The following is a 14,304-nucleotide window of genomic DNA, read 5'->3' on the forward strand; positions in this document are numbered from 1 at the left end:
CGGAAGTTTTTCCTTAGTATTTATTATCACCTGACTCTACTAGGGAAGAAAAAGTACAATAATAGCCCCAAAAAATTCTCATCTTGGAGCACCAAGGGTGTCGTGGGACTTTTCTTACATAAAACCTGGTTATATTATAGGGACAGCAGGTAGCAGGCAGTGACACTGGGCCTACAGCAGCTGCTGCTGATGTCACAATGCTGCTTTGTGATGTCACAGAGCTTTGTGATGTCACTGGCTGCTGGCTCAGGGGCTCATGAACCTCATTTCCATTAGTGTATCTTCACCTATTCCAGTGTGAAGCTGCTTTTCTTTGCCCTTGGCAAATTTGTTTATATTGTTTCTACAATATGGATCCAAAAAAGAGAAAGCGACCAAATAACAGCGGGTCTGCTACAAAGGAGCTAGTGGCTCCTAACAAGAGGAAGAAGGAGGAGGATGTATGTGAGGAGAGAGGCGATGTTTCCAAAATCATATTGGCAGGAGACATCCAGGTGCATGAGGAGAACAAGTCAACTGAGATAGCATCAAAGACTCTTCAAAGGAAAAGAAGAAGAGAGTCATCAGATGAGTCTCCAACTATGAGCAAGATGAGAAAGACCAGCAGTGGCAGAACTGAGGACATGCTTAAGAGAGTGGCCTCTAAAAGACCCTCAGACAGGACAGGGGACAGTGGAACGTGTAAGAAAAAGAAAGAGGAGGAACATCATGACAGTCCAGGCGAGGGACCCAGCGTGCCCATCATACCCCTGGCATCTGGACTGAGGGGCATAAAGAGAACTCACACAAGTGAGGAAACTGGCCACAAAAGGAAGAGATCTGCAGGTGCAAGTGGGATATCCATAGTCAGCACCCCAGAATCATCAGCTGCGTCTCACCTTCTGGCTAGTTTGACCTTCCACAAAATGCTTGGAGAGGGCGCCTTCGGGAAGGTGTTCCTAGCTTCCCATTCCACCAGCAAACAGCGTCTGGCAGTGAAAGTAATAGAAAAGAGGAAAGCATTGAACAGCATTAAGAAATACTCCATGTGTGTAGAGAAGGAGGTGCTGAAAATAACTGGGGAGAGTGCACTCTTCCCGCACACATATGCAGCGTTCCACACCCCGGGCCATATATTCTTTGTAATGGAGTACCTGAGTGGGGGAGACCTCTTCCAATTAATACAGAGAAGAGCCCCATTTGATGTCCCTACTATCAGGTTTTTTGCAGCAGAAATACTCTGTGGGCTGCAGTTCCTTCACACAAGAGGCATTGTCCACAGGGACATTAAGACAGACAATATACTTCTGGATGCAGCTGGCCATGTGAAAATTGCAGATTTTGGCCTCTCTGCCATGAATGTCCATGGTGATAAGAAAATCTCAGGACAAACTGGGACTCTGTATTACATGGCCCCAGAGATTACCTGTAACCTCCCATATAACACCACGGTAGACCTCTTTTCATTCGGGGTAGTATTATTTGAAATGGCTACCGGAGTATACCCCTTTCATGCTGGCGATGATTCTGACGAGGTTATGCAGTCTATCAGGCAAGATGCTCCACGCTATCCGAGCAATCTCCATCCAGAGCTTAGGGACATCCTTGAAAGACTCTTATGCAAAGACCCAGAGGAAAGGCAGAAACTCTGTAGTAACATCAAATGTCATCCATTCTTCAAGTCCATAAACTGGAATCAACTAGAGACCGGCAGGATAACTCCCCCATTTACCATGTATCCTACCCCAGAGACAATGGCTGAAGCTATACCGGTGGATGACCTTCTCTCACCTACAGAATCTGCAATATCTGCAGAGGATGAGAGCCTGTTCACAGGATTCTCCTTTACCAGTGACACATGGACAACAATGAACTGCATAAAGCAAACTACCAGCCGCTGCATCATCCTCTAGGCAGTAGCACCACCAGCTGCCTCCTCCTCCCGGCACAACCACCACCAGGTGCCTCCTCCTCCCGGCACAAGTACCATCAGCTGCCTCCTCATCCCGGCAGCAGCACCACCAGCTGCCTCCTGCTCCCGGTAGAAGCACTATCTGCTGCCTGCTCATCCTGGCAGTAGCACCACCAGCTGCATCCTGCTCCCGGTAGAAGCACCACCTGCTGCCTAAATGCATATAGGCCAGGTGAGGGACTTGCAGAATATTGGGGTCCCTTGACGTGGGCTGCAAGCTTAAATGGTTTGATCAAAACATGATAAAAACCCCTCTATTTTATTTGCTACACACAGATTTGCAGTATATTATTGTTAGAGCTGGCAGAAAATGTCTCTGTTTTATATAAATATATGGCATTAATACTGCCACGCAGCTGGTACCATGTACAATATGGGTAACACAGTGCGGGCATATTTCTTTTCTATTTTGTTTGAAAATATTTTGTCTACTGCTATCATGGCATCTTACAATTAAGGCTATGATAGGCCTAGTTGGGTGCGGCCCACATGCCAGCTCTGTATAGATGTTCCCCTGTGTAGCTGGGAGGACATGTAACTGCAATGTAATGGTGTGCTGGGCATATATGTTAGGTTAAGGATTAGTAGAATGTTGGGGTCCCCTGTTGTGGGCTGCAACCTTATATGTTTTGATCAAAACATGACAAAATCCCCAATGTTTTATTTGCCCCATATACCACAGGTTTATAGTAGATTATTGTTAGAGGCAACAGCAAATGTTTTTCTACCTCCTAATCGCAGAAACACCACACACAGTACAGCAGCCTGGCACACACATGCACACATATACACCCAGTGGCCTGACACCCACACACAGCAGCTGACACACACACACACACACACATGCACACACACACAAGCACAGTGGCATGATACCCCCACACACAGCAGTTGACATGTACGTACTGCAGCCTGACACGGACATGGACATATGCACAATGGCTTGACACACACACGCACAGCAACGTGACACACACACACACAACAGCTGACATACACACATACACATAAGCACAGTGGCCTGACACACACACACACACACACATATACGCACAGCGGCCTGACACCCACACACACAGCAGCTGACATATACACACAGCAGCCTGACACGCACATGGACTTATGCACAGCAGCCTGACACACACACACAGCAGCCTGACACACACACACACACACACACACACACACACATATACGCACAGCGGCCTGACACCCACACACACAGCAGCTGACATATACACACAGCAGCCTGACACGCACATGGACATATACACAGCAGCCTGACACACACACACAGCAGCCTGACACACACACACGACATGTGAGGGGCAGCACTAGGCTCTCTCACCTCTATAATTCTGTCCTTCTTTTGCCGGACTGCGGGGTCACGCAGCTCTTTCCCCACTGCTCCTACTAGCTCTTTAAATGTCCGCGGAGGGAACCTGCCTGCGAAAGTCCCCCTGCCCGGAGCCGCCAGCCTCTCCTTGTACCACTGCATGGGACTGGAGGATGGGAGGATTAGGCCACAGAGACGGGAGAAGGGAAGGGGAGATTAGGCCAGAGAGGGACGGGAGGAGGGTAGGGATTAGGCCAGTGAGACAGCAGTAAGGGAGGGTGGTTTAGGCCAGAGAGAAACGGAAGGAGGGTGGGGATTAGGGTGGAGACAAGACAGTAGGAGGAAGGGGGGATTAGGTCAGAGGGAGATGGGAGGAGGGAGTGGGGATTAGGCCAGAGAGAGACAGGAGGAAGGATTAGGCCAGAAACGAGACGGGAGGAGGAAGAAGGATTACACCAGGGAGAGACGGGAGGAGGAAGGGGGGATTACGCCAGTAAGAGATGGGAGGAGTAAGGGGGATTAGGGTGGAGACAAGACAGTAGGATGAAGGGTGGATTAGGTCAGAGGGAGATGGGAGGAGGGAGTGGGGATTAGGCCAGAGAGAGACAGGAGGAAGGATTAGGCCAGAAACGAGACGGGAGGAGGAAGGGGGATTACACCAGGGAGAGACGGGAGGAGGAAGGGGGGATTAAGCCAGTAAGAGATGGTAGGAGGAAGGGGGATTACACCAGGGAGAGACGGGAGGAGGAAGGGGGGATTACGCCAGTAAGAGATGGGAGGAGGAAGGGGGATTACACCAGGGAGAGACGGGAGGAGGAAGGGGGGATTACGCCAGTGAGCTGCAGGAGGAGGAAGGGGGATTGGGCCAGAGAGAGACTGTAGGATGAATGTGGCAATAGGGCAGAGAGAGAGATGGAAGAAGAAGGAGGGTGGGCGGGAATCAGGCCAGAGAGACAGGAGCAGCGGTACAGGGTGGTAAAGGCCAGAGAGAGACAGGAGGAGGGGGGGAATAAAACCAGAGAGAGACAGGAGGAGAGGTGAATTAGGCCAGAGAGGGACAGGAGGAGGGGGGATTAGGGCAGAGAGAGATGCTGCCGGCCGCCTTCCCGCCTTCAAAAAGCAGAAATTACGATCGCATCACAATTTCTGCTTGTTAGCAGAAATAGATGAAGCCTCCTGCGCCTGCAGGAGACCCGCCGCTATCTTGCTCTCTGCCAAGTAAAGGGGGGTGGCAGAGGCCCAGAGACATCAGTGTACTGGTCCCAAAGTCTTCTGTTGCCGGCCCTGTACACACCAGTGACGTGCGGTGGGGTGAGGCAGGTGAGGCAGAGCCTTTCCTGTCATACTTACGTTTAAACCAGAGTTTTGACTGAATAAAATATATGAAAAATACTGATAATTTGTTTGAAATGTCTTCTTTGCATTATTCTAATAATATTTATAGCCCAAACTCCGGAGTACAAAGTCTATGGCAGGTGAGGCAGTGCCTCACCTGTGTATCCTTTCCACACATCTCTAATCAAAACTCACCAGATTTCCAGGAGTTTATAATGCTGCATATATATGTATCTTTGAATCATCCGGCACTCCTGATATAGGAAAAAGCAGTGATCTGGGTGCCCGTGCACTCTGTTTTCCGCAGCACTTAATGCTCTTTTCAGCCATGTAGCACACATGCAGCGGCAATATATCCTGAAGACGAGACTAGGTCTTGAAACGAGCCGTTGAGAACTTGCCATGCTGCACATTTAACCATTGCTTGACCATGGAATTTGTCATGGACTATTAAAATCCTTTTTTCAGTAACCTGGAGTGACGTGCCATTTGCTTATTCAGCAATAGAGGGATTTTATATATATATATATATATATATATATATATATATATATATATATATATATATAATAGGTGATTCATCGCGCCCTACGGGCGCTCTTCACACTGTCGTTAGGGGCAACGCCCCGTTAACCCCTGCACACCTTTGGACATACGCAGGCCGGTAGATAACAGAATCAGAAACACAGGGCAGTATAAAGGGCATACAGAAATGGTGTCCGGTTGAGAAAAAATAGAGAGGCGTAGGGGGGGAGAAAGGGAATGTAGAGAAACGCTGTGCGATGGGTAAAGGATAGGGAGAGGCAGGGTGGTAGGGAGAGGATAAAGAGAGGCAAGGTGTTAGACAGAAAATACCGTTGCAAGAGGCCACGACCCGTTAACCCCTGCACGGGCTTCAGCTGTGCTATAATTGTTATTATATGGAGTCTTACCTGCAAAAAAGTTTATGCTTTTGGGTAAATATTGCAAGGGGGAAGGGCGTGCGATTGTCAAGGGGGCGTAGCCCTTTGTGAGGGTGTAAAGAGTGGCCGCAGGGCACAATGAATAACATAGTGTATTATATACTGCTAGTGGATGCAGCGCAGCTTATACACACAGTGGCCACAGGTATCAGAGCCGCGTATACACACAATGGACACAGGTAGCTGAGCTTTTTATACACACAGTGGCCACAGGTAACTGAGCCACGTATCCACACAGTGGCCAGAGGTCGCAGGGCAGCTTATACACACAATACCCACAGGTAGCAGAGCCGCTTATACACACAATACCCACAGGTAGCAGAGCCGCTTATACACACAGTGCCCACAGGTTGCAGCGCAGCTTATACACACAGTGCCCACTGGTAGCAGCGCAGCTTATACACACAATGGCCACAGGTAGCAGTGGCGCTTATACACACAATGGCCACAGGCAGCAGTGTCACTTATACACACAATGGCCACTGGTACCAGAGCCGCGTATACACACAGTGGCCACAGGGAGCTGTGCCACTTATACACAATGGCCACAGGTAGCAGTGTCGCTTAGACACATAATGGCCACAGTATTACTTTTTTTTTATTAATCCAATGTCCATTGGTAGCAACTATACTCACAGAAGTTCAGTGTGTGTGTGGGGGGTTTGGAAAGAGGGTGGGTTCAGTGAGGTGGAGGTGCCTATCCGTGCCACTGATCACCCCGATTCAGGGAATCACTTGTAGCGGCTGTGGATGGTGTCCGAGGTGCTACGTGTGGTGGAGGGGTGGGTGCGGGAGGGGGTCCGGAGGTGTTGCGGGTGGTGGAGGGGTGGGTGCAGTGGCACGGATGGCGGAAAGGGTGCAGAGGTGCTGTGGGTGGGGGAGGGAGAGGTGTGGAGGGGGCGCGGATGGGGGAGGGGGTCTAGAGGTGCTGCTGGTGGGGGAGGTGTGGGTGCGGAAGGGGAGTGTAGATGCTGTTGGTGGGGGAGGGGTGGGGGGGGGCTGTGGATGAAGGAGGGGGTCTGGAGGTGATGTGCATGGGGGAGGAGCGATGTAGTGGGGGTGTGGTTGGGTGATAGGTTCTAGAAGTGCTGTGGGTGGAGGGGTGGCTGCAGGGGAGCCGTGGATGGGGTTCGGAGGTGCTGTGGGAGGTGGTCCAGAGGTGCTGTGGGTGGGGGAGATGTGGTAGGTCCACGAATGGGGGAAGGTGTCTATAGATGATGTGGGTGGGGGAGGGGGCCGGAGGTGCTGTATTTGGGGTAGTGGTGGCTGCGGGGGTGTGGTGGGGTCCGGATGCGCTGTGGGCAGGGGAGGGGGGCGGGAGGTGCTGCGGGTGTGGGTGCTACGGGTGGGGGAGGAAGCGGGAGTGCCGCGGGTGGGAGGGGGATGTGGTGGATGCTGTGGGTGGGAGGGGGGCATGTGCAGCGGTTGGGGGGCAGAAGTGGTGGATGCTGTTGGTGCGGCGGGTGGAGTGAAGGATGCGGGGGTGTAAGGTGGGTATGGGGGTGCCGCGGGTGGGGGAGGGGTGGTGGGTGCTGCGGGTGGGGATGCTACGGGTGGGGGAGGGGCGTGTGCCGCGGGTGGGGGCGGATGTGGTGGATGCTGTGTGTGCCGCGGGTGGGGGAGGTGCGGGTTGGGTGGAGGGTGCGGGGGGGGGAAGAGGTGGGTATGGGGGTGGTTTGGGGGAGGGGATGGTGCGGGGGTGTAGCGGGGGGAGAGGTGAGGGGTACTGCAGGTGGGGGAGGGGCGGGGGGTTTGCGGGTTGTGGGTGATACGGGTGGGGGAGGGGATGTGTGCGGGAGACGGATGTGGTGGGTGCCATGGGTGGAGGAGGGGTGGGGGGTGCTGCAGGTGGAGGCAGGAGTGCCGTAGGTGTGGGAAGGTTGGGGGGTGCTGCGGGTGTGGGTGCTACGGGTGGGGTAGGGGGTGCGAGGCGGATGTGGTGGACACTGTGGGTGCCGCGGGTGAGGGAGGGTGGGTTTTATGGTGCGGGGGTGTAGCGGGGGGGGAGTGGTGGGTATGGGGGTGGGGTGGGAGTGCCGCGGGTGGTGAAGGGGAAGGGGCAGGGGGTGCCGCGGGTTGTGGGTGCTACGGGTGGGGGAGGTGCGTGTACTGTGGGTGGGGGATGGATGTGGTAGGTGCCGCGGGTGGGGTGGAGGGTGCGGGGGTGTAGCGCGGGGGAGAGGTGGGTATGGGGGTGGGGTGGGGGAGGTGCGGGGATGCTGCGGGTGGGGGAGAGGGCAGGAGTGCAGCGCCGGGGAGGGGCGTGTGCTGAAGGTGGGGGACGGATGTGGTGGATGCTGTGGGTGCCGCGGGTGGGAGAGGTGCGGGTGGGGTGGATGGTGCGGGGGAGATGTGGGTATGGGGGTGTGAGAGGTGCGGCTGCGGGGGTGTGGTGTGGTCTGGATGCGCTGCGAGCAGGGGAGGGGTGCTGCGGGTGTGGGTGCTATGGGTGGGGGAGGGGAGGGAGTACCGCGGGTGGGGGGCGAATGTGGTGGATGCTGTGGGGTGGGGGAGGTGCGGGGCAGGAAGGGTGGAGGGAGCGGTGGTGTATGGGGGGAGAGGTGGGTATGGGGGTGCTGCGGGTGGGGGAGGGGTGGTGTTAGCTACGGGTGGGTGAGGGGCATGTGCCGCGGGTGGGGGAGGATGTGGTGGATGCTGTTGGTGCCGCCGGTGGGGGAGGGGCAGGTGGGGTGGAGGGTGCGGGGGTGTAGCGGGGGGTAGAGGTGAGTATGGGGGTGGGGGTGCTATGGGTGGGGGAGGGAGTGCAGCGGGCGGGGGAGGGGCATGTGCCGCGAGTGGGGGGCAGGTGTGGTGGATGTCACAGCCGCAGCTGCAATGAGCGAGGTGGTGCTGGGGTTGTAGAGAGGGAGGGAGGGAGGGAGGGGTGGTGTGGGCTGCGGTTGTGTGGCAGTCCGTGGTTCGGCCGGCGGGGCCCGGCCACCGTGTCACTGCCGCGGATGGATGTGGGAGATGAGGTGGGATCGGTACTGTGGGGTTAGGGTGTGTGCTGGGTCGTTATGCGGATGTCAGGTCTGGGGGTGGCTGGGCCGTCAGTGGCTGTATGTGGGAGCTGGTGCAGGGTTTTTTTGGAGAGTGGGTTTAGGGGGGTGTGGTGCAGGTGTCAGTGGGTTGTAGGTGGCTGTGTTTGCGGGGAAACCAAGGGAGGGGTCCATGCTTACCGGGCAGTGTGCTGCGTCCGTCCCTTGGTGGCTTCTGTCTGGGGATGGTGGCCGGATTCTGTGGCTGCTGCTCCCGTTTCAGCCACTGCTAAGTGGTGTGCTGGCACTGGGACAGGGCAGAAGCTGCTAACTCCACCCAGGTCTCTGACTCCACTCAGCGTTAGAGGGCCAGGCACAGAGTCACAGGGGTAATATATAGGAGATATTACAGAGTAATTAGTCTGTCTCAAGGCAAGCAGGCAATTCTGGAATAAAGACAGCATCTTTGACTGAGGCTAGCAATAAAGTATCTGCAGCAGGTCAGACTTGGAAGTGAATAAACCGTCTAAGTAATCACATTTCACGCTACTTTAGGCTTACTCACTCTTGCAGAAAAGCCAGCATTCAGGGGACGTTAGGAAACTACAGCAACTTGCCCTCAGTTTTATTAACCTGCTAATAAATTCCATAGACTATTGTCTGACGTTTATGGAAGTGTACAAGGGTTAACCAAAATAATCACTATCAAGGAATCCTCTACATTCTACATTAATACCTTTACAGGGCACCTAGCTGGAAGGATACTTACAAATAGCAGGGAGTTAATATATTCTGCAGAACAGATCCCATCTTCCTAAACTAAGGAATAAACTGTAAGTGCACCAACGTCCGAGTACTCCAACGAACTGAGCGGGTTGAAATACTTGGGGAAAGTGACGTTGGTTCATGAAATACATGTATTTCCGGTATATACTTGGAAGTTGGGTTGAAACCCTCTTAGGGCTTAAATTTGAATGTATTATATTGATGTTACTTTCTATTGTATATTGCGTGAATGTAATATCCTGCATGCATGTATCATTTAATGGTTCAGACAACAGAAGACATGGAGATAGTGAGCCTTAAGTAATAGAATCCCTTTATTAGTCTGAATGAAAAATCAATTGTCATTGCGCAATAACAAAACAATAATCAGCGCAGTTGATATGTGGCTAAGTAAGTACTTGACAAAGTTCATAATTGAAATCCATTCTTTAATAAATCCAATGTTAAACTTGAAGTCCGTAGCCTAGTATTCTGAGTGAAACCATACTGCTCGCTTCTCTGGAAAATCAAAGCGGAACACCGGGGACGGGAACTAGAAGAAACAGGTACAAGATCACAGTTCATTCACCTGTATACTTACCATGAACAACGTTCCTAAATCCTTACCTCCACACTCTAATGTAAGTCTTACCTGGGTATTACACTACTTCTCTGTGATTAGACATCTGTGGCTCTCCGGCTACTATGGACCTACAGGCCAGGCCTCATACTGTAGTAGATGCTAACTACACAGCACACTGCAGAGCAGGAACATCACAATGCAGCTATTACATTACATGTTACATTATGGGGGTCATTCCGAGTTGTTCGCTCGTTATTTTTTTCTCGCAACGGAGCGATTAGTCGCTAGTGCGCATGCGCAATGTCCGCAGTGCGATTGCGCCAAGTAAATTTGCTATGCAGTTAGGTATTTTACTCACGGCATTACAAAGTTTTTTCTTCGTTCTGGTGATCGTAATGTGATTGACAGGAAGTGGGTGTTTCTGGGCGGAGACAGGCCGTTTTATGGGTGTGAGCGAAAAAACGCTACCGTTTCTGGGAAAAACTCGGGAGTGGCTGAAGAAACGGAGGAGTGTCTGGGCGAACGCTGGGTGTGTTTGTGACGTCAAACCAGGAACGACAAGCACTGAACTGATCGCAGATGCCGAGTAAGTCTGGAGCTACTCAGAAACTGCTAAGAAGTGTCTATTCGCAATTCTGCTAATCTTTCGTTCGCAATTTTGATAAGCTAAGATTCACTCCCAGTAGGCGGCGGCTTAGCGTGTGCAAAGCTGCTAAAAGCAGCTTGCGAGCGAACAACTCGGAATGAGGGCCCATGTTTGTAGAAAACATTTGTATTTCTGCTCATTTCCATTCTGAATGCGGGAACAGATGTCTAGAACATGCCGCTTGATTATAAATATTACAATTGTTTATGTTTGCGTTCTTTAATACGGGCGGCCACAGTTAGTGCAGGAAAGCAGCTATTAATGCAGTTATGGTTCAGCAGCTGCGTAAGCCGTTTCTGCTTCCCAGATAAAGCCTTCATAAATCCAGGTATTTCCATCACCCATGATTTAAGAGTCATTACTTCCAGCTTTTGGGCAATATAAATAGATGCTGTAAGTACTGTATGCAGATTCCAATGCGTTTACTCTGGAGAATTGGGCATAAAACCCGTACCAGCCAGGCTAAGTAGCCCCGGGCACAAGCGCTTTAATAAATGCAATTTTCCATTTTTTACTTACAGAAAATGCAATCCATTAAGCGCGATCATGCGTGGTACGTCAGCAGTTTTCCTGCATTGTGTCTAATTCTCTCCATTGTCCCATCTGCCAGGAGACAGTACAGAGAGTGCTGTCAGCTTCTCAGGCTTCTTTCCTTTATAGACTTAGGGGAACATGTACTAAGCAGTGATAACAGTCAAGAAGTGAGCCAGTGGAGAAGTTGCCCATGGCAACCAATCAGCATTGACGTAACATTTATAATTTGCATACTATAAAAGTATACAGAGCAGCTTATTGGTTGCCAAGGGCAACTTCTCCACTGGCTCACTTCTCCACTTTTATCACTGCTTAGTACATGTCTCCCTTAGGCTAAGTCCTGGAGTCACACATCACCCCTCTATGCCCATTGCCCACAGCCAACGTCAGGACAGGATAAAGAGGAACAAACACCAGAGGAATTAGAAAAAACCTTAACAAAAATAAGCAGCCTAGCCACAAAAACTGGGGATCATTGTAAGCACCAAGGACCAGGTCGCTGGGCGACACTTGCTCAGCACATGCTCCCTGGCTTTCCCGCACAAGGGGCACAGGCTGGTCTGGATGAATACACATTTACAATCAGGAATAAGGCTCCCTGTCCCAGGCTAAGCCAGGTGTAATGCACCTAACAGCAGCGTGCGATGATACAGCCATCAGAAAGCAGCCAAATATCCTAAGACTTCTGCATCTCTAGATTCCTCTAGACAAAGGGCCTCATCCAGCATCAGTTGCAAATGGTAATTATCATGCAATGATTATCAGCACACTGTGCACACAACCATACACAGACAGTGCGCACGCTCCAAGTCTGGTTCCCCTGATTGTACACAGGTATAGTATATACCAGCACAGTAGCGATCGCATTTAGCAATGATGAAGAGGAGCGGTGAAGGCGTGTCAGTGGGATGGGGACACAATTTCTGCAATGTCATGGGTGTGCCATATATGTGAAACATAGGAAAGCAGCGAGAGAGCGACGCAGATTGTGGAAGTACTGACGGCAGCAGCAAATGTTCTGATGGGCAAGCTTAATAATTGCACAATCACAGGATGGTGTACACAGTGATGCAGGGAATGCTGCGGAGTGTGCTGATATCAGCAATCGCTAGGTATGAGCTTAGTGAGTAACACCTGCAGTGATTGGCTTAGGACAGACTACAATGGTTTTGTGGTGACATCCATGTATAAGAGCTGCATTTATTCTCCTCACTTTAAGTGAACGTATGCAATCAGTGGCGTAACTACTGCCCCCGCAGCCCTCGCGGTGGCTTGGGGGCGAGGGGCTGCGGGGGCGCCACTGACAGAACAGATTGACATGCGGACGAGCGTCCGCATGTCAATCTGTGGTCTCTTCCCTCCGCCGCTGAGCCGCCCTGTAAGGAGGGACACGGAGCGCACATCACGCGCCCCCCTGTGTCCCTCCTGGCTTTCCCCCGGCCGGTCTAATAAAGGAAGTGCCGGTGGTTAGCTCTGATTGGCTCACGAACCGGCACTTCCTTTATTAGACCGGCCGGGGGAGGGCCAGGGGTTGATTCTATTTCGGAGTGGGAGAAGGGACCTTCTGACGTATCTAGGGGAGGAGACACGTCATCAGGGGAGGAGCTACGGGCGAACAGGGTACCCGAAAAGTACCCTCGCGGGCTCGCTTCGCTCGCCACGCTTCGGGCTCGGTGGCTCGCTCCGCTCCGCTTTGCTCGCCACCTGATTACTAAAGGTAATAGTTGGTGGCGTGGATAGTAGAGGAACTATGCCGCTGGCGTAGCTCCTCCCCCTTGCGTTGTAACTCCTCCCCCAGACGGAAAAGGTCCCTTAGCCCACTTGATTCTAGCATCTACCGAGAGCCAGGAGGGACATTGGAGAGGCGCGCTATGCGCTCCGTGTCCCTCCAAAACAAAGGAGGGGGAGGGGAAGCAGGCACTGAGGGGGGGGGGGGCATATACCTGGCACTGGGGGCATATACCTGGCATCGGGGGCATATACCTGGCACTGGGGGGGCATATACCTGGCACTGTGGGGGAATATCTGGCACTGGGGGCATATACCTGGCACTGGGGGCATATACCTGGCACTGGGGGGGGAAGCAGGCACTGTGGGGGAATATCTGGCACTGGGGGGCATATTCCTAGCACTGGGGGCATATACCTGGCACTGTGGGGGAATACCTGGCACTGGGGGCATATACCTGGCACTGGGGGGGGAATATCTGTCACTGGGGGGGCATATACCTGGCACTGGGGGGGCATATACCTGGCACTGGGGGGGAATATCTGGCACTGGGGGGGAAGCAGGCACTGTTGGGGAATATCTGGCACTGGGGGGGGGGCATATACCTGGCACTGGGGGCATATACCTGGCACTGTGGGGGAAGATCTGGCACTGGGGGCATATACCTGGCACTGTGGGGAATATCTGGCACTGGGGGCATATACCTGGCACTGTGGGGGAAGATCTGGCACTGGGGGCATATACCTGGCACTGTGGGGGAAGATCTGGCACTGGGGGCATATACCTGGCACTGTGGGGGAAGATCTGGCACTGGGGGCATATACCTGGCACTGTGGGGGAATATCTGGCACTGGGGGCATATACCTGGCACTGTGGGGGAATATTTGGCACTGGGGGGAGCAGGCACTGAGGGGGCATATGTGGCACTGTGGGGGAATATCTGGCACTGGGGGCATATACCTGGCACTGTGGGGGAATATCTGGCACTGGGTGCATATACCAGGCACTGTGGGGGAATATCTGGCACTGGGAGCATATGTGGCACTGGGAGCACGGCCCTAGCAACAAGCACTACCCCCTAGCAACGAGCATGACACCCAGTGCATGAAACCCCTGGCAACGAGCATGACACCCTGAGCATGAAAACCCCTGGCACCGTGCATGGAACCAAGAGCATGAAACCCCTGGCAACGAGAAGGTAATTTAAAAGTAATTGGAAGCTTTACTGTAGAACTTAATGTGTAATGGGCATTACGGTGTGTGGTATACTATATCACGGGCATTGTGTGGTATGTGGTATAATGTCTCAGGGTCACTGCAGTGTTTGGCATAATGTATCACGGACATTGCGGTGTGTGTAGAGAGGGAGGGAGGGAGGGAGGGGTGGTGTGGGCTGCGGTTGTGTGGCAGTCCGTGGTTCGGCCGGCGGGGCCCGGCCACCGTGTCACTGCCGCGGATGGATGTGGGAGATGAGGTGGGATCGGTA

General features: G+C 52.8%; 1 protein-coding gene across 1 annotated transcript; it reads left to right on the forward strand.

The window, feature by feature from the left end:
• Positions 1-281: 281 nt before the first annotated feature.
• LOC134970215 (protein kinase C delta type-like) lies at positions 282-1,965 on the forward strand. Its single transcript, XM_063946224.1, has one exon. The coding sequence runs from the start codon at positions 351-353 to the stop codon at positions 1,890-1,892; it is 1,542 nt and encodes a 513-aa protein (XP_063802294.1). The 5' UTR covers positions 282-350; the 3' UTR covers positions 1,893-1,965.
• Positions 1,966-14,304: the final 12,339 nt, after the last annotated feature.

The sequence above is a fragment of the Pseudophryne corroboree genome, chromosome 11 (assembly GCF_028390025.1).
Source record: "Pseudophryne corroboree isolate aPseCor3 chromosome 11, aPseCor3.hap2, whole genome shotgun sequence".
Classification (NCBI taxonomy): Eukaryota; Metazoa; Chordata; class Amphibia; order Anura; family Myobatrachidae; genus Pseudophryne; species Pseudophryne corroboree.